Source organism: Anser anser (assembly GCF_964211835.1).
Source record: "Anser anser genome assembly, chromosome: 13".
Lineage (NCBI taxonomy): Eukaryota > Metazoa > Chordata > Aves > Anseriformes > Anatidae > Anser > Anser anser.
Genome location: NC_139734.1, coordinates 13,548,653 through 13,571,941, shown reverse-complemented (window position 1 = coordinate 13,571,941; position 23,289 = coordinate 13,548,653). Strand labels below are relative to the sequence as shown.

Here is a 23,289-nt window from a genome sequence, read left to right as displayed (position 1 = left end):
CTTTTGTTTTCCTCTTCTCTAGGGTTGAACCGCAGTGGCTCTTTGCTCAATCCACCTATTCCACTAGCACAGAAACCAAGCGTAGCAGGAGTTCTAGGTATAGCAAAGGGCAAAGAGAAGCAGGCCCCTGAGCAGCAAGGTAATGATGTTCATCTTCACCCTATGAATAGGTGCATGTAACATACTTCTCTATAGAGCTGTGTTTCATGTAATAGTGGGGTACTTTTTTGGTAACAAGCTGTAGATAAAACGGGTTGCATGTTTGCTCTAAAACTTGGTAGAGGCCCTGCTATTTCATTCTTAGAGATTCTGTGTTTCAGTGGAGCAAAATCTCTAAATATTGTAGTGTCTAAAACCGTGACTTATGATTGTTGCAGTTTCCCTGGATGAAGACAAGCCCTGGTACTCTATTTTCCCAATTGATAATGAAGAGTTAGTATATGGCCGTTGGGAAGATAATATCATCTGGGATGATCAGGCAATGGAAACCTACTTGGATCCCCCTGTCTTGACACTTGATCCAAACGATGAAAACATAATTCTAGGTATGTCTATGGCATCCAGAAATTTGACTCAAATGGGAAAATGCAAGTGGAAACGGAAGCAAAGATTTATAGTCACACTGTAATGGAAATAAATGGTGTTGGTCAATGCTTATGGCCTCTATTTGTCCCGACTTTTGAAAATTAATTTGCGAGTGATCCTAGGCCTAAGTGGAAGGCGGCAACACTGGTGACTCCAATGGTGTGGTAAACACTTTCAACACCAAAGTTAAAAGCAGTAGCAGAAGAATAAAAATTGATGCCCTCAAACTTAATTTTAACATAAGTAATCTGACTCACGGTGTGTTTTAGAAGTGACTGTCATAATTTTACTTGCAGACATGTTGGTTTGAAGACGGAGGGGAGAGAAGTAAACCACAAACTAGTCCATGCCATTCTCTGTATGGGTTGTAATGAAAGCCTGAAGAAACAGATTGCTTAATCGTATTTCAGGCTACAGTAATGGCACAGAGGAGCTGGGGATTTTGTGTAATACCTGTCAGCGTTTTCACTACTACTACAAACTTACTCAGTACTCCTGGAGTTTGATTCGAATGTATTCCATGCTTACATTGCTACGAATTGGAGAGAGAGATTTTTTCTGATTTCAACTCTCAAAATCATCACTTTCTCTTAGATCTCTGTGTGTTGGAAACTTTAAGGAGCCTTACGTAATCTGAGGATAGGCCTGTCTTGCTACACTTTTATATGGTCTGGATTGCATTTCCTTACTCAGGACAGTGACAAGAATTTCTGTATGTATTGATTGGAATGTTTTGGTATTAGCCAGCAACCTTGAAAATCACTCTTAATTTGAGCTTGGTTAAGGAAAAAAACCAACAAAACACCCCTCAAGGTATTTTTTTTCACTGTGTGAATTACACAGCAAAGTTGCAGATGTTTATATAAATGGATGACAAAGATGAGTTCTAATTTTATATAGAGTAACACGAGATCTCTGCATGAAGATGATGATGTGTTTACCAAGCATGTGTCACTAGCCCCTGCTTCTCATGTGAAAATCTTATTAGAGAATCCAATTTTCACAAACTGAGAGCTTTTAAATTCATACTATTTTGCTAGAATTTTTCAGGAATCCTGTATGGATTCAGGTCTATATTATCTTTGGATTCAGATTCACTTTCAACTTGTATGTGTGTGGGAAAGAAAAGGTTTATTAGTACTTGTATTTGGGGAACAATACTGGTACTCCTTTGCCCTTGACTCTCAGCTCTATAGAATAGGTTTGGCAGAACAAACTCTTTTTCTTGTATTTGATTAGATTATTAGTAAATCATGTTTAGCAGTGGAACTGTGGATCTTCTCTGAAACAACATTCATTTGACAAAAATTTCTCTGCAGCTGTATTGCAGGTTCCTCCTCTCAATGAGGACAGTTTCTTACAGTGCAGAAACAGCGGCTAGGGACGAAAAGAGGGAGGAGTGTAGGAGGAGGATAGTCACCCCAGAAACTGAACAGAAAGGCTGACAGGCCTTGACCAAGTTCCAGCTTAGTATGAAGTCGTGGTGCCAAAAAGAGAACCCTAGGAAGAGCGCCCTACAGTGTGTTTGCTTGTCTTTTTAGAAATTCCCGATGAAAAGGAAGAAATGACTTTGAACTCTCCATCCAAGGAGAACAAGAAAGAATCTTCTCTAAAGAAGAGTCGAATCCTGTTGGGAAAAACTGGTGTCATCAAGGAAGAACCACAGCAGGTCAGCATAAGCTTTAGCATTTTGCAGGTTGGGAATGACCTGGAAGGAGTGTGTTTTTTTGTTTTGGAGTTGTTCTGTATGTGTTTGTGTTTTTTTTTTTGTTTGTTTGTTTGATTTTTTTTTGTTTGTTTGTTTTTTGACTCTCTCTCTCTCTGTTTAATATTGAATTAGAACATGTCTCAGCCAGAGGTGAAGGATCCCTGGAACCTCTCCAATGATGAGTTTTACTACCCCAAACAGCAGGGGCTTCGAGGAACCTTTGGAGGCAACATCATCCAGGTAGTCACGGTATTACTGGATATAGAGTGAGAGAGGGAATGTCTTGGTAAGGAAGTTCCTAGCTGAAAGTGGGATTGAGGATTTGTAGAAAAAACAGGCTTTAGATTACAGCGGGTCAGTTAAGTGTTCATGCGAGATACTTTTTAATGTTAATCAAAATTTTTAGAAAGGAGTTAGTTCAAACTTTTCTGGACTACCCCATCAAACTGAGGTATATATGCTATATCTTGCTTTATCATACTTACCATACTTCTGTTTAGCGTTTCTTTCTACACGATTCTTTCCGAAGCCTTTGTGAGAGGGAGAGAAGTGATGCAGATAGTCAAGAGGTGAAGCTGTGCTTCTTCTAGTGTGTTTTTTAATCTGGATATTATAAAAATAATTCAGATAATGATGAGTTTCAGCTACTGCTCACTAGCCTTTGGTGAAGAGGTCATGATATTTTCCTCCTTAATTATGGTATTCAGGGAGGCTCTTCTGTAATGGAAAAAATGGATGTAATTCCAAATGGGCTTCTTTGCCACTGATACAGATAATGGTTTGCAATCCTCTCGCTGAGTACCCTTTAAAACAATAAAAGGAAAATAGTCTCTGCCCTGAAAGAAGAAGTTGAATATATGGGCCTAAGCACTTTCTGTCAAAGGGTAACGTGATTTCAAGTGAATTTGAGTGCGCTAGTATTACTACTATTACTACCAGCAGACCTACAAGTATTGCTAGGTTCTGTTATAAGGGTCAACAGGATTGGAAGGTGATCTTGGTTTTGAGATGATATGTGTCATTCTTAATATCTACTTTGTTCTTGTGTCAGCACTCTATCCCAGCAGTGGAACTTCGCCAGCCGTTCTTTCCCACCCATATGGGTCCTATGAAGCTCCGACAATTTCATCGGCCTCCCCTGAAGAAATACTCTTTTGGTGCCCTGTCCCAACCAGGACCCCATGCTGTGCAACCTCTGCTGAAGCATATAAAAAAGAAAGCTAAGGTACGATTATTGCTCTTTGTATGTGATGTCTGCTGTGGCTCCGTTTGCACAGCAGATCTAGCGAACGTGCTGTTTTCCTAATGCTGTGTTTTCACTGGCATAGATGAGAGAGCAGGAGCGTCAGGCTTCTGGCGGGGGTGAAATGTTCTTCATGCGCACACCACAGGACCTAACTGGCAAGGATGGAGATCTTATCCTTGCTGAATACAGCGAGGAAAACGCTCCTTTAATGATGCAGGTTGGCATGGCAACAAAGATTAAAAATTACTACAAAAGGGTAAGTATGTAAGTTTTGCTGTTGGACACTGATTTTCTTCTGCTTCTTACTGAGCAGTAAATGCACTTTCGCTGCATGTTGCAGAAACCTGGCAAAGATCCGGGAGCTCCAGACTGTAAATACGGAGAGACTGTTTATTGTCACACTTCTCCATTCCTGGGTTCTCTGCATCCAGGCCAGCTACTGCAGGTGAGAAATACAGGCATGCCAATTGAATTTCATTTCCTGTTTAAGTCTCCTTGTTTACTGATAATAATGCAGTTCTTCTCTTCTATTTTTTACGTCTTTCTGTTGTATGGTTTTCAAAATTTTATAGGAATGGTAGGAATTGCAAGAAATGAGTCTTTCCTGTTTTTCTCTAGAATGGAATTAGAAATGCAGTTGTCAGAGAGGTCTTCATAGTAGGCCAAAACTGTTTGAATGTCAGGGAACTCAGTTAAGTAAGTCTTAGAGGGGACAGAAAACATGGGTTTATCATGGTCAAGGATGTGTAAGCAAAACCTTGTGTTCTTTCTGAGAACTGCACTGTTAATTTTCTACTTGATGCTAGTTGGATACAAATCAGGTGAGAATTTTGCTATTACGGGCCTTTCTATGTTGTTGAAATGCATACAGTTGAGGTGGGGAGATAAAAATGTTGTAAGGACCACGTGGTTACAAAATCCATGATGAATGTGAAAATAAATCAGTGTTAATCAAGTTAATAGTTGTTATTGCTGCAGGAATAATTCTGTCCACACTGTACCACAGGAAAAAAAGAACAATGTGAAAGTCGGTGGTAGAGATTCATCACAGAACTGACAATGTTAATTGTTCAAGCCTAAGAGGACTTCATTGCAGATAAACCAGGAGTTCTTGAAGCCTCAGTCCGGCGCCTTCTTGATGCCTGTTAAAGCTTTCTTATCTTTAAAGGCAGAAATCTGCTGCTCTCTGCTTTTCTGGTTAGGTTCTTACAACCTTGGTTTCTGAGCATACTCTTCAGTTTTGCTTCTATTGTATTGCCTTCTCCTGTTCCCAGGTTGAGAGCGCGCCCTGGGATATATTCCTTGGTTATAACATTCTTCTGCATGTGTGTTCTTTCTGTCCTTTTTAAAAGGTCAATCCAAAGAGCCCTTCAAGCTCTTTCTGCGTTTGTTCTAGGTTATTATGCTTTCTTGCTTCATCTTTGGTTATTTGTTGAATAAGCAAGGAATGTTCTGACCGCACATCTCTGTATATTGTGTTATAAATGATGGTGTACCATTAAAATGAATAGAGTGATTGTGTTTGTTTTTGAGATCTTTTTCATAGACTGCGTTAAAGAAAATTTGATCAAAACCTGACTTTCAAACTTTGATGTGTTTCTCTTGTTAGGCATTTGAAAACAACCTTTTCCGGGCCCCTATCTACCTACATAAGATGCCTGAAACAGATTTCCTGATTATCCGGACACGGCAAGGCTATTATGTTCGAGAATTAGTGGATATTTTTGTAGTTGGCCAGGAGTGCCCACTTTATGAAGTACCTGGTCCAAACTCTAAACGAGCCAACACCCATATCAGAGATTTTCTGCAGGTATGTGACAAGGACAGTTTGGGGGTCTTTGAAGAAAGCCCATAGCATAGGCCTTACTTGGACAGCCTTTGTTTCAGAAGCTCAGCCTGGTATGGCTGCTTTTTTTCTGAGGTGAGAGATGTTAACTGTACAGAGAATTTTAATTGTCTTTTAACTAACAATTTATAGCATACTTCTGTTTGTGTCTGTGAAACATGTGGTTGAGGCCTTTTATTAGCCAAGATAAAAGCTGATAAAATTATATCAAAGCATAGGGAACTGAAGAAATTAGAATAAACTTTGAAATGGTTATGCTGTATAAAATGACAATTACATGGATTTTACTAAGAGGCGATTATGAGAGATTATTGCAGTACTATCATCACAGAACTAAAATTGCTTTGTCAGCCTTTGTATTTTCCTGGATCATCAGGCAGTTAAGCTTTGAGACTGTCAGTGACCATCCAAATAAGTATCCCCAAATTTAGATGTTGAAAAAAAAGTCTAGTCATTTAGAGTTAATTTAATTAAAAATTACAACACAGGAGGTATTTGCAGAGCTGGAAAATCCCTGCCATTCTCAGAGTTCAAGTTTCTGTGCCAAAGCACGAACATTCCTAATGTGATAATACAGAAAATTTCAAGACAAATATGTGGCTTGGAAGACTTTACTAGGTAAACTTATAGGAAACAATGGGTTTTAAGCAGGAATTCTGAAGTAGTCACTGTAGAAATAGCATTGTCTTTGCAGCTTTATTGTCTTCTTTCTTCAGACTTATGTTTTGTTTTGTAGGTTTTTATTTATCGCCTCTTTTGGAAAAGTAGAGACCGTCCTCGGAGAATTCGCATGGAGGATATCAAGAAAGCCTTTCCCTCACACTCGGAGAGTAGTATCCGAAAGCGGCTAAAGCTTTGTGCTGATTTCAAACGCACAGGTATTTCAAGATTTCATGTGGATGTTGCTAATTGCTTCTCAGCCAAGCCATTCTTTGCTGATCTTGGAGTTTCAAACAAAGCAGGAGGGGGCAACATGTCATGATAAACCATTTATGAAAATACCTGTTTGAAGATCTAAAATGTCATCTGATTTTTTTTTGTTGTTCCAGTTTATAAAAGTGCGCTTTCTTTTGGCACAAGTGTGCTTGATAGTAAGAAATGACTACAGCTTGGACAGTTTTTATAACCCCTTGGGTAATGATGTATGCATTGAACGAACATGAATGTATGAGAGTTTGGGGTAACAGCTGCTGAGTTAGGGGGGTGTTGATTTAGACAAATGCAGAACAAATAAACCCAGCACTTTTTGTGGTTTAAATGTCACAGATTTGTCATACTTGCTCCTTTTGCCAGCATTGCAACGAGATACCAAATCTTGAAATACAGTAAGGATTATGACGGCATTTAACACTTATAGTAAACTATTCTGTTTGATCTCTGCATCTTTTCAGGGATGGACTCAAACTGGTGGGTTTTAAAGCCAGATTTCAGATTGCCAACAGAGGAAGAGATCAGAGCAATGGTATCCCCAGAGCAGTGCTGTGCTTATTACAGCATGATCGCGGCTGAGCAGCGCTTGAAGGTAAACATTCCTTGTAGGCTATAAGGCAAGTTACTGACAAGCAGTTCTGTGAAGGATGCTGCTAGGAAACACCTACCTAAAGCTAATTTTTGCTATACAGTAGGCAAATTAGGCCCCGTACGACTGTGCAACTTGCTAAATTTTCTGCTGCGTAAAAAGAAAGTTCTCAGAGAGCCACTGTGGCTCAGAGAGCCACTTTTATGCCTATTATTTTGATGTTGTGTTAGCTATGCTTAAAGGTAGGAAAAAGAAGTTGGGAGCATGGGCTTATGTTTCTATCTCTACAGCAGAAAGTAAACAATGTGTGATGGGATTGGGAAAAAAATTGGGTTTGTTTTTTGAAGTGTAATAAATTTCTTTCTCCAGTAACCTTTTTAAGACTTCAGGTTCTCTTTTTTTTTTTTCTAATATTTTTCTGTAGGATGCAGGTTATGGGGAGAAATCCTTCTTTGCACCAGAAGAAGAGAATGAAGAGGATTTCCAAATGAAGATTGATGATGAGGTACTGTCAGAGCAATATAATTGGCATGTGTGCTCATACATCAGCCTGCATGGCAGTAGAGAAATGAGGTCTTTAAATATAAAGAACAGATTTCATGTAGGATTCGGTAGATCAAATGGTCTTGCAACTTCCCTGGGAACTCATATTTATGTGAGTTCACCTTTGCTTGGGTATCCTTCTTGCCATATCCTTTTAGGAGTAGGCTTTTTGCCTTAAATGTCTGTTAGGAGTTATCTAGCACTTTGGTTCTCCATAAAGGCAGCCGAAAGATGAAGACGTGGAATTCGCTCTCCTTACATCAGCTGAAAACTTCTCAGTGTGATTGGAGGAATCTGAAGTAAAAAATTAGGAATTATGCTCGGTGGTAGGATTGTGAGAGCATGTTTCTGTTCTTGCTGGCAGGTGCGCACAGCCCCGTGGAACACCACACGAGCCTTCATTGCTGCTATGAAGGGCAAGTGTCTTCTGGAAGTGACTGGTGTAGCAGATCCTACTGGCTGTGGTGAAGGATTTTCTTATGTGAAGATTCCAAACAAACCAACGCAGCAGAAGGTATTGTTCCCAAGGTTGGGTTGGACAAGAAGCAGTAAGTGGGAAGTCGTGCAAGATAAATATGGGGTATTGGGAGGAGAAAATATCTGAAAATGATCTTAGGAAAGATTATTATGTGAAGACATTCATAGACTGTACCTTTCTCTGAACAGGATGACAAGGAACCCCAGCCAGTGAAAAAGACAGTGACTGGGACAGATGCTGATCTGCGTCGACTTTCGCTGAAGAATGCTAAACAGCTTCTGCGTAAATTTGGAGTGCCTGAAGAGGAGGTAAGCACGACCCAGTAGTAAATAAACAGAGTTCTCTTCATTGCTGGATTCAGCAGTAGATGGTGGAAGGGACATACACTTTTTTACTCACGTGGGAAGGAGTTGAAATCCCCAGTCAGTTACCTCAGATGTATGCCTCTAAAGCCATTTCTGTTGTGTCTTCCTCTTTACAGATAAAGAAGCTGTCCCGGTGGGAAGTGATTGATGTGGTACGCACAATGTCTACAGAGCAGGCTCGTTCAGGGGAAGGTCCTATGAGCAAATTTGCACGTGGATCTCGGTTTTCTGTAGCAGAACATCAAGAGAGATACAAAGAGGAGTGTCAGCGCATTTTTGATTTGCAAAATAAGTAAGTTCTTATCTGATGTTTACAGCCTTGAACCCCACCCTGTCCCCACCTTAAAAGTCCAGAACTATGAATGCCTGGGGCTCTCTGATATGTAGTCGTATAGATGTTGATTCATCTGGTTGGGTTCACAAAATACAGAGAAAGAGGGCTTTGGTTGTTACTGTTAACTTAAGAATTAGCAGTAGTGTTTTGCTGTTACAGACCTTTTTGAAAGGTAGAATGAGTTGCACAGCCTGCCACATAAATTAGCATGAGATGTTCCACAGATCAGTTCACCAATCAATTTCCTTTCTTTCTTCCTTACTTTTTTTTTCCCCTTTCTTTTTGCCATAGCTCTATTGAGTAACAATACCAATTTTACGTCCTATTCCTTAGAACTGCCAGACAATTCATGCATTATTCCTTGCTCTGGCAAGTTAAGATTGGAGAGAGAATATAGTACTCTTGATAAAGAGATTGGGTTGGAACAATTGATCATTTGGACATGGAAATTACAAGAGGACTGAGAGGGGAATATATTATGCTTATTAGTGATTTGCAACATTAACTTTGAAACCTTCGTGTCACTTTTACTTTGTGTCACTGATTTTTCTGGAGTAACTGACTTTCAAGGTGCCTCCTGTTTCAGGGTTCTGGAATCCACTGAGATCCTCTCAACGGACACAGACAGCAGCTCAGCTGAAGACAGTGACTTTGAAGAGATGGGAAAGAATATTGAGAATATGTTACAGAACAAGAAAACTAGTTCTCAGCTCTCTCGGGAAAGAGAAGAGCAGGAACGAAAGGAATTGCAGAGGATGCTTTTGGGAGAAGACAGTGGGAATGACAAAGAGAGGGGCAAAAAGGACAGGAGAGACAAAAAGGGGCTGTGTAAGTAACTGCAGCAACCAGAATATGTCTGTAAAGGGTGTAGGACGCTGTCAGGCTGCAATGGGTGCTGGTCCTGCCTGTCAGAGGAAGGCGTGGATTCCTCACAGTGTGAATGTACAGACATGCATATCTAGGTCTTTTTCCTTCTCCTGAGCAGTTACTGTCTGAATATATATTTGAAGTGTTGTCCTTGCCTGATACTTTGGTTATTTTAAAGTATAAGCTCACTCTGGTATTTCTTTAGGTATTTACTTCTGCTTGCTGTTGTGTGTGTCGCCTCGTTTCCTCCCGCCCGCAACACTTATTTTTGAAGTAATTTTCCCAAGAGGGGTTCACAAGTAGAAGAGTGTTCTTGTAACCAGTTTGTGGTACTCTAATTGGATCTTGTGTATACACAGCTGTATATGTGAAACAGATAGGCACAGTACATAGGCTGATAGCAGTGTCTGTAATACTGTGTGCTGTAGCAGTTTGTAATTTGTTAATTGGTGGTAAATGAGGTAGTTGGGCAGCTGCCAGACTTGGATCTGCTGTAGACTTGTGTATTTTAAGTGCATTCTGAGAGACAACTTGACATGTCCCTAGTTGGCAGGTAGAAGTGACCCGTGAGTGAGCTATCTGTATGAGGGTGCTCATAATGTCTGTTCCTTCTTTGCATGTGTGAGAGCAAAGCGGAGCTCTGCTGAACCTGGGTCAATGTTATTCGTGCCATTGAAAACCCAGATTGGAAATTGTGATTTGTGGAAGATTGAAACACACAGGCTTGCCTTAGGTTTTCTTGAATTTGTGTCTTGGAAGTTTTTAAGCTAGAACTGTCTACCATCTTTACTCAATAGTGTTTCTAAAGCATGGAAGAAATTAAAAGCAAATAAAACACTCTTTTTTAACATCAGCTTCAGGAGCTTCAGCAAACTCTCACAAAGATGATGACACTGCCTCTGTAACCAGCCTTAATTCCTCTGCCACTGGCCGCCGCCTCAAAATCTATCGCACATTTAGAGATGAGGATGGGAAGGAATATGTGAGGTGTGAGACAGTTCGAAAGCCCTCTGTTATTGATGCCTACTGCCGAATACGGACTACAAAGGATGAAGAGTTCATGTAAGACCTCTAAGGTTTTTTCTCTTTGCCTCACTTTTCTATGTCTAAGTTTTAAAATACTGGAAGTCTGATTTAGAAGCACATTCTTCTGTGTCTGAAGTCCTTGGAGTTTGCACTTTTGAGATACGAAATTCAAAACGCTGTACAGAGTGGCACTAGGCATTCTATTTCTGTGGCATCTAAAGCCATGCAATTTTGGTTAAAGATTGAATAGATGAAACGAGTAGCTTATTTTATAACCTTAATGTTATTTGTAGTATGTTTATGCTAGAAAACTGTGTTTTATTGAAGTTCTGAACAACTTGAATCATGTTGGAAGCTAAAGAACATAACCTTAGATACCCTGGCTCCTCCAGCGTTTTGTGATAGAGATTCAAGTCCCAGGAAAATTCAGTACCAGGTGAAAGGAAAACACCTGGTAAATCATCAACTCAATTGAAAATCTTCTGTTTATTTTTGGTTTTTGTTTTTCCTCAGACGAAAGTTTGCTCTATTTGATGAACAGCACCGTGAGGAAATGCGGAAGGAGCGGCGTAGGATCCAGGAACAATTAAGACGGTTAAAACGGAACCAAGAAAAAGAGAAACTGAAGGGCCCTCCAGAAAAGAAGCCCAAGAAGATGAAAGAGCGTCCAGACCTAAAAGTAAGCGTATCCATATGTTAAGCATGCTAACGAATCCTGGGTATTGGAGAAGTGTTTTGCTCTGTGATATACAAAAGTTCTGACTAGGGGATTTTAATGATCCTCTCTGCCTCTAGACCGGGAGTCTGTGAATGAATTCTGATCTGTCATCTTTCCTATATCTTTGTAGCTGAAATGTGGAGCGTGTGGTGCAATTGGCCATATGAGGACTAATAAGTTCTGCCCTCTTTACTACCAAACAAATGCCCCACCTTCTAATCCTGTTGCAATGACAGAAGAGCAGGAGGAAGAGCTGGAAAAAACAGTCATTCACAATGATAATGAAGAACTCATCAAAGTAGAAGGAACAAAAATCGTCCTTGGAAAGCAACTGATTGAGAGGTAAGGGAAGAAAGAGAGTTACAGATAGGTAGTGAGAAAAAACAATTTACAGCTTAGTGCAGAATATACACATGTATAATAATCGCAATATTTTGATTGTATTTTTGGTGTTGCAGCAAGTGGGATTTTGGTTATGGATTTGGTGTTATTTTGGTTGTGTCTTTGATGTTATGGCAGGTGGGACCATGGCCAATACTAAGGGGGGGACATGTGGGCGTGATTCACAGCAGGGCTAGAGAAAGTTTTATGCTGTTTTGTTTTTATCTAGCGCGGATGAGGTTCGCAGGAAATCACTGGTTCTGAAGTTTCCTAAACAGCAGCTTCCTCCGAAGAAGAAGCGGCGAGTAGGAACAACCGTTCACTGCGACTATCTGAATGTGAGTGAAGGTGTTACTGAGCTGATTGCAGCATATCTGTTTCTGTTTGTATCAGCTGGTCAGTTCCTTTACTACTCCTGTGTGTCCTCAGCATGCAACTACAGACACCTACTAAATTGCCTAAAATTTCCTTATATTAATGTTTTGCATTTTAGAGCTGCCTTAACAGTTCTGTCTCTGATTTCTTTAGCGTCCTCATAAATCCATCCACCGACGGCGAACAGATCCCATGGTGACGCTGTCATCCATCTTAGAGGGCATCATCAATGATATGAGGGATCTTCCTAATGTGAGTTTAAGCTAAGAGACCAAAAACCTGCCTTAAGCAGCACGGCTGAAATGGATTATATGACACCAAACTTATGTTAGCCTTTCCTCAGATGAGTGCTTCCTATGGGGAGTCTAAACCAGTATTCCTTGATGTTTTTATTCCCAGTTTTCTGTGTTACTCTATTGCAAGTGGTGTTTGGGAAAACTGAATCATGTAGGTTGTCTCAGTTGTTTACCAGGTAAGGCCTTTGAGCTTTGTGAAAGTGGTTGTGGTGTTTTAGCACAGAAAGAATCATGTATTTGCTTTATCTTTCTGTGTCATTAGAAGATTTGGGAAATAGCTTTTCCTCGGAACTGTGTACGTTTTTCAGATTGCTCTCTGCTATTATGAACGTGTTGATTTATCCTGCAGTCAACAGAAAATAGTTCTCAGTGTTGATTTACCACGTATGCTTAACAGGAACACTGTAAATCTTGTTGATAAATGCAACTCATGTTGCAGTCTTCCACCTACAGAAAAAACACTGATTTCTGAATGTCAGTAGATGGGCTTACATTTGTTTCACATTAAGGGAATTAAGTTTTCATTTATAAGGACAAGCAAATTCTTTAAAAATACAAGAATAAAGCTTGCTTACGTATGAGCAATTCACATTAAGGTAGCATAATCAATGAAAACAAATTGCTAAAAAACTAATGCATCTTTATGCCTGTTTATTGGAGGACAACTTTATTCCAGTTCTCTTGTGTTACTTTATAATTTAGTTCACCTCAGAATCTTTTTGAGATGCAAATGTCCATATCAGAAAATAATGTTGAATAGTTCCGTATGGATACGTATTCAAAACCTGGGATGTGCTTTTTCAACAAAACTAGAAAAAAATGTGCAGCACTCTTCGTAGCAATACGGACTGCTTTTTGTGTGTGTGGCACTGGCAAAAGCTCTTAAGAGTGCTTCTCTGTTTCTTACTTCAGATTTTACCAGAAATTTGCAAAATCAAAAGGTTAAAGTGAAGATTTGTGTTGAAATGAGAATTTAAAGGTTTGGGTTCTTGAATACTGTTATGCCTAACCAAAAATTTCATCCCAGAATACTTATTTTAATGGTATTAAAGAACATTTTGTAGAAAAAAATGTTAGCCACCATGGAGCTGAGCTCATCATATTTTCCTTGGTGCAATTAAAGAAGTGATTGTGTAAAAGCTTTATATGTTAGTACATGTTCAACTATGCAAGTTAACCTGAGATTAACTGTGCTAGTACTATGTTAATAAGCGTTCCTTTTTCTCTTTTCATCCTCAGACATATCCCTTCCACACGCCAGTAAATCCAAAAGTTGTCAAAGATTATTATAAGATTATTACTCGGCCTATGGATTTGCAGACATTGCGTGAAAATGTTCGTAAGCGGCAATACCCATCACGGGAAGAGTTCAGAGAACACCTGGAACTAATTGTGAAGAACAGTGCGACATACAATGGTAGGCTGTTAACAATGCAGGGGAAGTCTGTTTCTGCTAATGCTTTTACTTTTAGAAATAACGAGAGCAAGAGAAAAGCAGAATAAGGTAACTGTCAGATGACAACAGTAAATAACGTTTTCCAGATACACCTGAAGGACTTCATAAATGTCAATGGACTAATTCATAAATAAGAAAGTGGACTCCGTCACTGAAAAAAAATCTAAATTATGACTGTAATGTAGTAATTGGAGTTCAGTTAATAGACCTACCAATGACTGAAGAAATCGGTGCATGCGTTAAGTCAGACTGCACTGAAGCAAGGTTCTGCATACCCCCTTAATATAGGGTGAAGCTAAACAAAGCATCATTTTCAGTAGACTGTTATGAGCATCCTTCTTTCGAGACGTGGATTGGTGGGGAGATACTTGTGAATTTATTTTCTCAATATTATGCTTTACTAAAGCAAACACTGAATCTTTGAGTAGAAATTCATGCCTTTTGGAGCCATTGCCTTAGAACATGCAGCTCTGAGTAGAGCTTACTGTAATGATTTTGCATTTTTTGGTTCTTAGTTGCAATTTTTCCCTATTTGGGAAGGTCAGAAAACTAGCTTAAAAAAATTAGAAGTGTAGATTCTGCAGTAGAGCATGCAGCTGCTGGGAAAAAGTGCTGATTCATTGAGCAACTATAGATCAACTGTATTCTAACTGCTGATAGAAAAGTCTTTGTCCAAAAAGTATTCATTTGGCAGCTAAAAATCTCCCAGCTGTGTTGAGTCTCTCTCTGGGCTGCACAGCAGTCAGGGTGGTACTGACAGCATTGATTTTGTGCCTTTACTGCTTCCTTGTCATTATTTTTGACAGCTAAGTCCCTGTTTTATGCTAATTACAGAGATTTTTTTCATAGTTCTGTTGCAAATACTTTTTTTTTTGTCTGAGGAATCATTAAATTATTTAAATATCTGTGGTTTTCTGAGTATTCCTTGAATGTCCATCTTGCGTTCCTCAACAGTTCTGCTCTACTGACTGGTTTTAATGAAACAGACATCTTAAGGTTTATACTCTGAAAGCTCAGAAGAGTTGGAGGGCTTAGTGGCCAGTCTTCCATAGCCACAGCTGCTTTCCCATATGGTTTCTAAAACTTAATAAAATGTATACCAGAAGTGTAAATATTTGCTACAAATAACTGTTTCCTGCCATAAAACCCATTCTAAACTTCAGTAATTATGCATATTGAGAATATATTTAAGAGTTGACTCCTAACTGCAATAGAAATATAACCTTTACTCCTAAGCATTACTGGTTAATTCTTATTGTTGGTCTTTCTAATACTTTGAAATATTACATTATCAGAATGTATTCATTGGTGTGGTTTGGTGTTTTATTTCTTATTTTTCTCCTTTTGGGTTTTAAAAGCTTCCATCAGGGCCAGAGTTGTCTCACTGGACTTGCTGTGTGTTTGCAGGGCCAAAGCACTCGCTGACTCAAATATCTCAGTCCATGCTGGACCTGTGCGATGAAAAGCTAAAAGAGGCAAGTCCTGTGAATGAGCTGAGATCAGAGTGGAGAGGGAGGGGTGGTCAATGTGGTTGAGGATAGAGGACATGAGTGGGCAAATAATGGGGCTTTAAAAAGGAGACAATAAGGGAACTTTGTTTTTCATAAGGCATATTTGAATTTTTACAATTTTAAACAGTTCTTGTTGGAGTCTCTCTCAAAAAATAGTTGTTCATTCGTTACTCTAGTTACTTTATCTTCTGTGCAGGCTTATATCTAGGTTGTTACCCTCTCTTAATTACAAGGGTCTTCATAAAAAGGTGAACGAGAATCTCTTTGTAACAGTGTTCTGATATTGACAGTTATTAATCTAGGGTGAGTCATTGGCATTCTGTATTTCTATTGCAGAAGGAAGATAAACTGGCTCGATTAGAAAAAGCAATTAATCCCCTCCTGGATGATGATGACCAAGTGGCCTTTTCCTTCATTTTGGATAACATTGTCACTCAAAAGATGATGGCAGTTCCAGATGTATGTAGCTTAAGTAGAATGTGTGTGTGTGTGTGTGTGATATGCAAAATATTATGATTATAGTCTAGTGGCTGTGTATCGCAGTGGAATATACATCTTGTGGCTGTTAATGCGCTGTAAAAAAAAAAAAAAAAAAAAGCTGTGTCAGGGTGCTGGCCTGTGATTTTCTGACTGGCAGACATTCCTGTACTGACCCCATTCACTGGAGTAACGGACCAGAAGTGAAATCTGGGTTCCTCTCCTTTTTCCTGCTGCTCTTACTCCTTAATAATGCCTATGTCGACCTCTCATTAGTAGAAAGTCACTGTCTTTCATTAACAGTTTTCACTGTAAAACACATTTTTCTCTACTGATTGGAGCACTTGCTTTGTAGATTGCAAAGCACTCTGTGCAGTTTTCAGGTGCAAACCAAACACAAGCTGATTTCTCATTGATCAACTCCACCCAGTGTTGTACTAGTTTGTTAGTAAAAAAGAAAAAAAAGAAAAAGAAAAAAAAAACACTTTAACCAATAAAACTGATTTATCTATGATGTATACTCTGTATGAATGGAGTAAAAAGCAAGAGACTGTAGTGGTTAGCCTGAATGCTGGTTCCCTTTAATATTTTGTTGGTTCCATTCTCTGTTCATTTCATTTCTGATGTTTAGAAAAAGATTTTAGAGTTTTCATGTGCCATCATACCATACTGAGCTGTACAAACTATTTATGGCCCCCCGTTGTGAGATTAGATCTAAGTTTGTTTGTTTACTGTACAGTGATTGTTCTTGCTGAGCACTCTAGTTATATTGTGGAAGAAACAGTGATAGTAAATAGAAAAATCTTTTGTATTATTATTATTTTGTATTATGTATTACAATATCAAACAGGTATCAACAGGCCTAGTTAAACTAGTTACTAGTTACAACTAGTATATTTTTATTCTGTGTCCCCCCTGAAGTTAAATTTCTGGATTCAAGATGCCATGTGATAAATACTTCCTGTACATTTTGAATGTTAATCTGTTCTGGAGACTTGCTTTATGAAATTCGTAGCTCAAGCTGTAATAAAATTTACATGGAAGCTCTCTAACCTTGTCTTTTTTCTTTCTTTCAGTCTTGGCCGTTTCATCATCCAGTTAATAAAAAGTTTGTTCCTGATTATTACAAGGTCATTGCCAATCCAATGGATCTAGAGACCATCTGCAAGGTGTGTAGCTTGAACTGAGCAGGCGCTTGAGAAATGTTTAGACTTGATTACTTACTGGGTGACAATCTCTTGCAGAATATCTCCAAACACAAGTACCAGAACAGAGAGACTTTTCTGGATGATGTTAACCTCATCCTTGCCAACAGCATTAAGTACAATGGTAGGTGGTGAAAATAAGGCTCCAGCCTTCTTCTGTCCTTAAATGAATACATCTGAGCACCTTTCTGTAGTGTTGTCAAAGCCTGAAGCTATGAATCCTGAGTTTGATTGTTGCTTTCCTTTCTTGCTGAGGAAGGAGATGCTTAAACAGTAACATTTTTGCTGTCACGTGGTGCCTTATTTACTATTTTGCTCTGTGGATTTGGGGCAGTTACATTTCGGAAGGATTTCCCGCTTGTGCACTACACGTTTCTCTTTCAGTGATTTGTTTCTGGGAATTTACTTGAAGCTGACATGGTACAACTTTCCCAAATAATATTTTTAATGCTGGAACAAACTGGTTGCTCTTTGTTAGCGGAATGTGAACCCTGCCTTATGTTTCTCCTTAAATCAGAAAGTGGTGGGATTTGGGGACCTGTCTTATCAGAGCTGTGTAACCAAAAACAGTCTTTCTGTCTTACCAGCTGGCGCTGAGCAAATGTCAGAATGCATAAAGAGATTTGTTTATTACTACAGGGCCAGACAGTCAGTACACAAAAACAGCCCAGGAGATCGTAAACATCTGTTATCAGACTTTAGCTGAGGTATGTGGACAAGCCTACTGTAATATTTTTGTATGTTTGAGTTTTCTGTTCTGTAACCTTAGCAAACTTCGTTGTTCTTAGTACGATGAGCACCTGACTCAACTTGAGAGAGACATCTCTACTGCTAAGGAAGCAGCGCTAGAGGAGGCAGATCTGGAAAGTCTTGATCCTATGACCCCTGGTCCCTACACTCCACAGGCAAGTGACCATGCAAAGTTTTCTTTTTTTTTTTTGTTTGTTTCTTTGTTTTTAAGTTTCGGTTTCCTGGATATTTGATCTTGAGGTGCTTCTTGTTTACTCTTCTCAAAGTCTGAAGTTTATCTTTTAGGCTTTTTTTTTTCTTTAGTTCTTATTCTTGACTTGGGCTGTTTGGCTGTTTTTTAAAAACATCAGTAAAAATTTTCTTTCTCTTGGAATGACCGACTCATTCCTGAAAAACAAAATTGCCTTTGCAGTATCAAGGGGAACTTAAATTCTTATTGCTGAAAATGTTTATCGCTTCTTTGATTTGGAATTTGCCTGATAAATTAGGAAACAGTTCAGGGAATGTCATCCTTGTGTCTGAGGCGTGTCTTTTGTTTCTTTGGAAAAACTGTTGAAGCTCACAAGCCCTGAAAGATTGGTCTGCTAATATCTGAATGATGAAAATCTGAATGTTGTATACCCAGTGTAGGAAGACAGAGCAAAGCTTTCTTTGTAGTTATTCTGTACATACCAACTGTGGATGACTAATTTTTCTGTTCTGTGCGTGTCTGATGTGATTACATCTGGAAAGCTGCATTTAATTTTAGTTAAGTCAGAGCAAAAAAGAAGGTCTTGATGTTCAAGAACAATTTAAGGACCTATGAAGATTAGTTTTAAGAAAAACAAGTTTAAAATTTGTATAGGCAATACGTATACAAACGTTACATGGCTGGAGCTGGGATAGCAGTCTAAAATTTGTGGGCAATATTTAATGTAACCATCCTTTCCCACCAAAACAAACAAACACACACAAAAAAAAAAACACAACCCACTGTCACCAACAAAAACAAACAAAACAAATGCTATTCAATAAGCTAGAAAGAAATTGCTAGAAATGATGAGTTCATTTAATGGGGTGGGAATACTGAAACTGAGTGACACAGAAAGAGACCTCCTTGACAATGGGAAGTGCCAGGCAGCAATGGAGTCTTTGGAGATTAGTTGTTGAAACAATACTGATGCATTTCAACCAAGACTAAATGGAATGGAGAACTAACCCAATGCCTCAGAGAAAAGGGGACTAAAATATCATTCTTCTCTCTGTCTGATGGTTTCCTTCCCATGAGCAGTGTTATCTGTTCTGATTTTTTTCCAAGCTGGTGATCAGGAGAGGAAGAGAGGCCTGAGCAGTGAATTGCTTATTAGTTGTCTTTTCTCCTGCTCCTTCTCTGAGATCTCCTTCTCTCTGCTTGCTGAAGCAAGCGCCTCCCCTGAACTTGTCATCTGATGGCCACCCTTTCCCCGTGCTTCTTGGCTGAAGGTGCATTCCTGCTTCCTACACTCCCAAACTTGTCACAGATGGCAGGTCTGCTGATGGTTGCTTGGCTTTCGTTCAAATGTAGTTGTGATGACTAATACTTATCTCCCCATATGTGTCTTCAGGAGCTGGAGTCCAGGATATAAAAAGCAAATACAGCAAGTAGAGAGCTGTCTATGATTTACATGTCTGTTTAAATTCTTAGGAAACCTGTTTTGCCTAATTTAAATGGTATTACTTCTGCTCTTAACACTTCTAGGATTGTCATGATATTTAAACTGTGTATTTAAAAGGGCATTTCATCAAAATCCTAATCTGTAGTTCCTCATTAACTGTTCAAAGGTCAAATTGAATGCAAACTATAGGCTTTTAGAGCACTTTATCCAAACCCCTGTTTATCTCTCGTGTTAGTTTTAGGGAGTCTTGAGACAGTGATTTACACAGAATTGACTGAAAGTTGAAGCTCTGCTATTTCAATATGTGATGAAGTATTTTTCTTCCAGTTCCGATAGCAGTGTTTGTGGTTACACCACTTCCATTGTAGAAACATAAAAAGGGCCATACTGAGTCAAACCAAAGGTTGATGTAATCAAGTCTTCTGTGCCTGGCAGGGACCAGAAGTAAGTGGATGCAAAGGTACGGTGGTGATTCTTCTTACAGTGAAGCCTTCCTGGCAATTGGCAGCTCAGGCACCTTAAACTGGAGTTGCGTCTGGACCATTGTCTTTATGAGCTGCAGAGAGGCCTATTCTCTATAAACCTATTTAATCCTTTTGGAGTCCATTTACAATTTTGGTCTCTGCCGGACTGCACCGCATAGAAGTACTGCCTTCCATTTTAAAATCTGCTATTTGGCAAACTTCAAACCTGAGGTTGAAAGCCATTGCGTTTTATCATCTTTGATCTTTTAAGGATAAATGTTTATTTTGTTGAACCAGTGTTTAGTAATATAAACACTGTGCCAAACAAATTCATTTTGCATTTGGTTCTGAAATCCCAGTCTTGCCTCTCTAGATATTATTTTAATGCCACTTCAGTGCCTGAGAACATTATATGTCCTGTTTCCACGTGTTGGCCACCTCATTTGTAGGATACCAACCCTTCCCTCAGTATGGCACATGATGCTTTAGTCTGTCAAGATAAGAGCAATTTGCCTGCTATGGACACTCCTTTAACAACCCCAGAGAAGCGAGGAACTCAGAATCCTCCATTTTTTCATGTGCTTGGCGAGTTGGGTTGTATAAGCAAATTACTGAAAGGAGGCAACTACTTGGTAGGAAACAGGTGATAAAAATCAGCAGGCTTCCCAAGCAGAAAAGGGAACCTGTTTCAAAAGCTATGTAATTTCCTTCATTTTGAGTGCTCTGATGGGAAAGCAAATATGTAAAGAGCACTGGGAAATTTGATGCTGCAAAAGAATCTGCCTGAGGCCAGGTATTTGTTTGCTTCACTACTTCTGGGAGTAGAAACCTGGTGACTCACAATGCGGAGTGCTAATATGCAATCCCTTATTGATTCTGAATAGGGAAATGGTGAAGTATATCCTACGGTTCTGGAGGATGATAATTAGCTTACTGTGGTTTCATCCAGTGATGATTAGAATCTGTACAAACACCTGGGAAGAGATAGGTCTAGGCTGCCACTATAGATACATTCTCATTGAAAAAAAAAAAAAGCTGACAGGTTAGAGGTATTAAATCGCTACAAATGAACTGGTTACAATAACCAGAGAATATTTTTCTCAGTGTTTACTCTGTATTAAACAAGAAAAAAAAGGTATGTTAGAGGAGAAGGACTAGCAGAAGGAGATAAAGTAATAAAGGCATGAAAATTAATGATAAGGAGGAGAAAGGAGGTGAGGAGGGCCATGAGTTTGAAGTTGTTACCGTAAAGACATGGGGAGCTATTCAGAGCAATCCAGACCAATAGAGATTGAATATGAATGGTTCCATTTATTATTTTGGTTGTCTGTGGCTTTGAGAACGCCTTCTAGATTTGGAAGTTCTTCAAGTTTTCTATAGATTTCCAGTTTAAAGTCTTTAGGACAGAATCTGCATGTCCTCTCTACCTCTCTAACGGAAGAGAAGGGCAGTAGAAAATGTGTTGGAAACTGCTGTCTGTTTTGAAAATATCCCACGAAAATATTCACTTTTTAAGATCTAGTGATCCTTTCCAGAAATAGGCTAGGTAAACAAAGAATTTGGACACTTTTAAGGCTGGAAATTTCCTTTTCACAGATGAGCACATCAGGTAAAAGTGTGTGGAGACTGTGTGCTCTCTGATCTTGGAATAAAGAGAGAGGATCCTTGCTCTGAGAGTGAGCTAAATATATACTTCCCCCTACCCTCCCACCTCCCTTGTTTCCCTACCCATCATTGTGGTCTGGATGTCCGTCATACCCTTTGGCTTGTGTCGAATAGCACCTTCCTCAATGGTATTGCTATTTGTGTTCCCCATTCAGATGCGCCAGGGGCGAGGTAGGCTGGGCGAGGAAGACTCTGACGTAGATATTGAAGGGTTTGATGAGGATGATGATGGGAAACCTAAGACTCCAGCCCCAGTGAGTATATTTCCAGAAACCCAGCCAGTCTATGTGTTGACTTGTGTCCTTGTGGTGGAAGTCTCCACAGAATAAGGGTTGTCTTCCGTGTCTGGCACCCTGAAAGACAGCAGTATTCATAGCAATAGCTAGACGCTTAAATGTAGTGTTAAATGTTAGCATTATGAAGCGAGAGAATACTTCGGAGGGAACTGTATGATAAAGAGTAGGCATGTGCTGGAAGTGGCAGTAGTTTATATGTTGTTTGATCTTCACTGTCCCTGTCCTGTATGACCTAGGAAGTTGAAGATGCAGATGGTGACCTTGCTGATGAAGAGGAAGGATCAGCCCAGCAGCCTCAGGCCAGTGTCCTCTATGAAGACTTGCTCATGTCAGATGGAGAGGATGATGATGATGGGAGTGATGAAGAAGGAGATAATCCTTTCTCGTGTATGTTTCCTTTGTTATATAAAAAAAAGTTGAATAGGAACCGGTCATTCACAAACCCAGCTAATCTTCTTTCCTTACCATCACAAAGACATACAGCAGAGAGCAGAAAGCAAAACAGGGATATGTAGGCCATGTGGTCTAGTAGTCATAAAGGAAGAGTGAAAGGGCAAGATGAAACAAAAAAACACATAAATGGAACTCAAAACAAAGTGGAATGGCAGTGTTTTGAGTATGGATACAGAAGAAAGAGTAAAGATCGGGTCAAATGTATCTCATGGTGAATTTGCACATGGTTCAGAAAAGGCGGGACAATGCTTTGGTGTGCACAATATAATTGGGCAGAGTTTAGTTAAAGCGCAACATTTATTTTGGTATGAAACAGCGTGGGACAAAGTTATCGAGAACTGGAAGAGGAGTGTGAAGGTTCTTCACATTGTTTCCCTGTTCTACCAAAGAAGTTGCCATGCAGGATAGCATATGGTAGTATTTTGAGGTGGCTTCTGAAAATTATTAGGGGATGGTGGTGGAGAATTGTTCAGAACTGACAAGTAGACCAGGCCTTTTGAGTAGTGGGGGTAATTAGGTTGTTTCTGAATGTCAGAAATGGGTATGACCTCCCAGATACCATTTCTAGTACATTTTCAATAAACTGCTTTGCATACATTCCTTACAGTCAATATTGTATCCTTTCCAGAAAGACAATGGGTATGTAACTGACAGAACAAACCTGTTGATTTATGACCAAGTGTCTGTTTATTACACAGCTATCCAACTGAGTGAGAGTGGCAGTGATTCAGATGTGGAGACCAATCCAGTGAGACCTAAACAACCTCACGTTCTTCAAGAGAACACGCGCATGGGCATGGACAATGAAGAAAGCATGATGTCTTACGAAGGTGATGGTGGGGAGACATCTCAGGTTATGGAAGACAGTAATATCAGGTAATTAGAGCTGAGAATCTTGTTACAGTAATTCTTCAAAACAAAATCTGTTCTCTTAAAAGTTTCTGAAGTGTTTATCATGAAAAGCTGAAGAATATCTTGTTTTTTAAGTTATTCTGTCACTGGTTTTAATGTTGCAGCCATAATTGCAATTTACCACTTATTGACAGAACTTTGGTTTTGCTGTTAGACTCTAATGAAAAAAACTTAGTTTA

The 23,289-nt window shown here is 39.3% G+C and overlaps 1 protein-coding gene across 8 annotated transcripts in view; it reads left to right on the top strand.

Annotated features, from left to right (window-relative positions):
- Nucleotides 1-23,289, top strand: part of TAF1 (TATA-box binding protein associated factor 1) — a 32,704-nt gene that overhangs the window by 7,539 nt on the left and 1,876 nt on the right. For 3 of the 8 annotated variants that reach the window (XM_083797833.1, XM_083797831.1, XM_083797835.1), the window contains 30 exons: nucleotides 23-139; nucleotides 378-545; nucleotides 2,127-2,254; nucleotides 2,426-2,533; nucleotides 3,345-3,518; nucleotides 3,622-3,795; nucleotides 3,880-3,984; nucleotides 5,149-5,349; nucleotides 6,122-6,263; nucleotides 6,777-6,907; nucleotides 7,329-7,409; nucleotides 7,812-7,961; nucleotides 8,114-8,233; nucleotides 8,407-8,582; nucleotides 9,211-9,452; nucleotides 10,346-10,553; nucleotides 11,031-11,196; nucleotides 11,366-11,577; nucleotides 11,846-11,954; nucleotides 12,145-12,243; nucleotides 13,527-13,704; nucleotides 15,151-15,218; nucleotides 15,591-15,713; nucleotides 16,808-16,900; nucleotides 16,976-17,060; nucleotides 17,576-17,643; nucleotides 17,725-17,841; nucleotides 21,605-21,703; nucleotides 21,982-22,132; nucleotides 22,897-23,074. In XM_083797833.1, the coding sequence (XP_083653959.1) occupies nucleotides 23-139; nucleotides 378-545; nucleotides 2,127-2,254; nucleotides 2,426-2,533; nucleotides 3,345-3,518; nucleotides 3,622-3,795; nucleotides 3,880-3,984; nucleotides 5,149-5,349; nucleotides 6,122-6,263; nucleotides 6,777-6,907; nucleotides 7,329-7,409; nucleotides 7,812-7,961; nucleotides 8,114-8,233; nucleotides 8,407-8,582; nucleotides 9,211-9,452; nucleotides 10,346-10,553; nucleotides 11,031-11,196; nucleotides 11,366-11,577; nucleotides 11,846-11,954; nucleotides 12,145-12,243; nucleotides 13,527-13,704; nucleotides 15,151-15,218; nucleotides 15,591-15,713; nucleotides 16,808-16,900; nucleotides 16,976-17,060; nucleotides 17,576-17,643; nucleotides 17,725-17,841; nucleotides 21,605-21,703; nucleotides 21,982-22,132; nucleotides 22,897-23,074 (4,171 nt within the window). Of the gene's footprint in view, nucleotides 1-22; nucleotides 140-377; nucleotides 546-2,126; nucleotides 2,255-2,425; nucleotides 2,534-3,344; nucleotides 3,519-3,621; nucleotides 3,796-3,879; nucleotides 3,985-5,148; nucleotides 5,350-6,121; nucleotides 6,264-6,776; nucleotides 6,908-7,328; nucleotides 7,410-7,811; nucleotides 7,962-8,113; nucleotides 8,234-8,406; nucleotides 8,583-9,210; nucleotides 9,453-10,345; nucleotides 10,554-11,030; nucleotides 11,197-11,365; nucleotides 11,578-11,845; nucleotides 11,955-12,144; nucleotides 12,244-13,526; nucleotides 13,705-15,101; nucleotides 15,219-15,590; nucleotides 15,714-16,807; nucleotides 16,901-16,975; nucleotides 17,061-17,575; nucleotides 17,644-17,724; nucleotides 17,881-20,233; nucleotides 20,345-21,604; nucleotides 21,704-21,981; nucleotides 22,133-22,896; nucleotides 23,075-23,289 lie in introns of those variants that run through there. The other 5 variants (XM_083797838.1, XM_083797837.1, XM_083797834.1 and 2 more) reach the window with 3 other exon arrangements.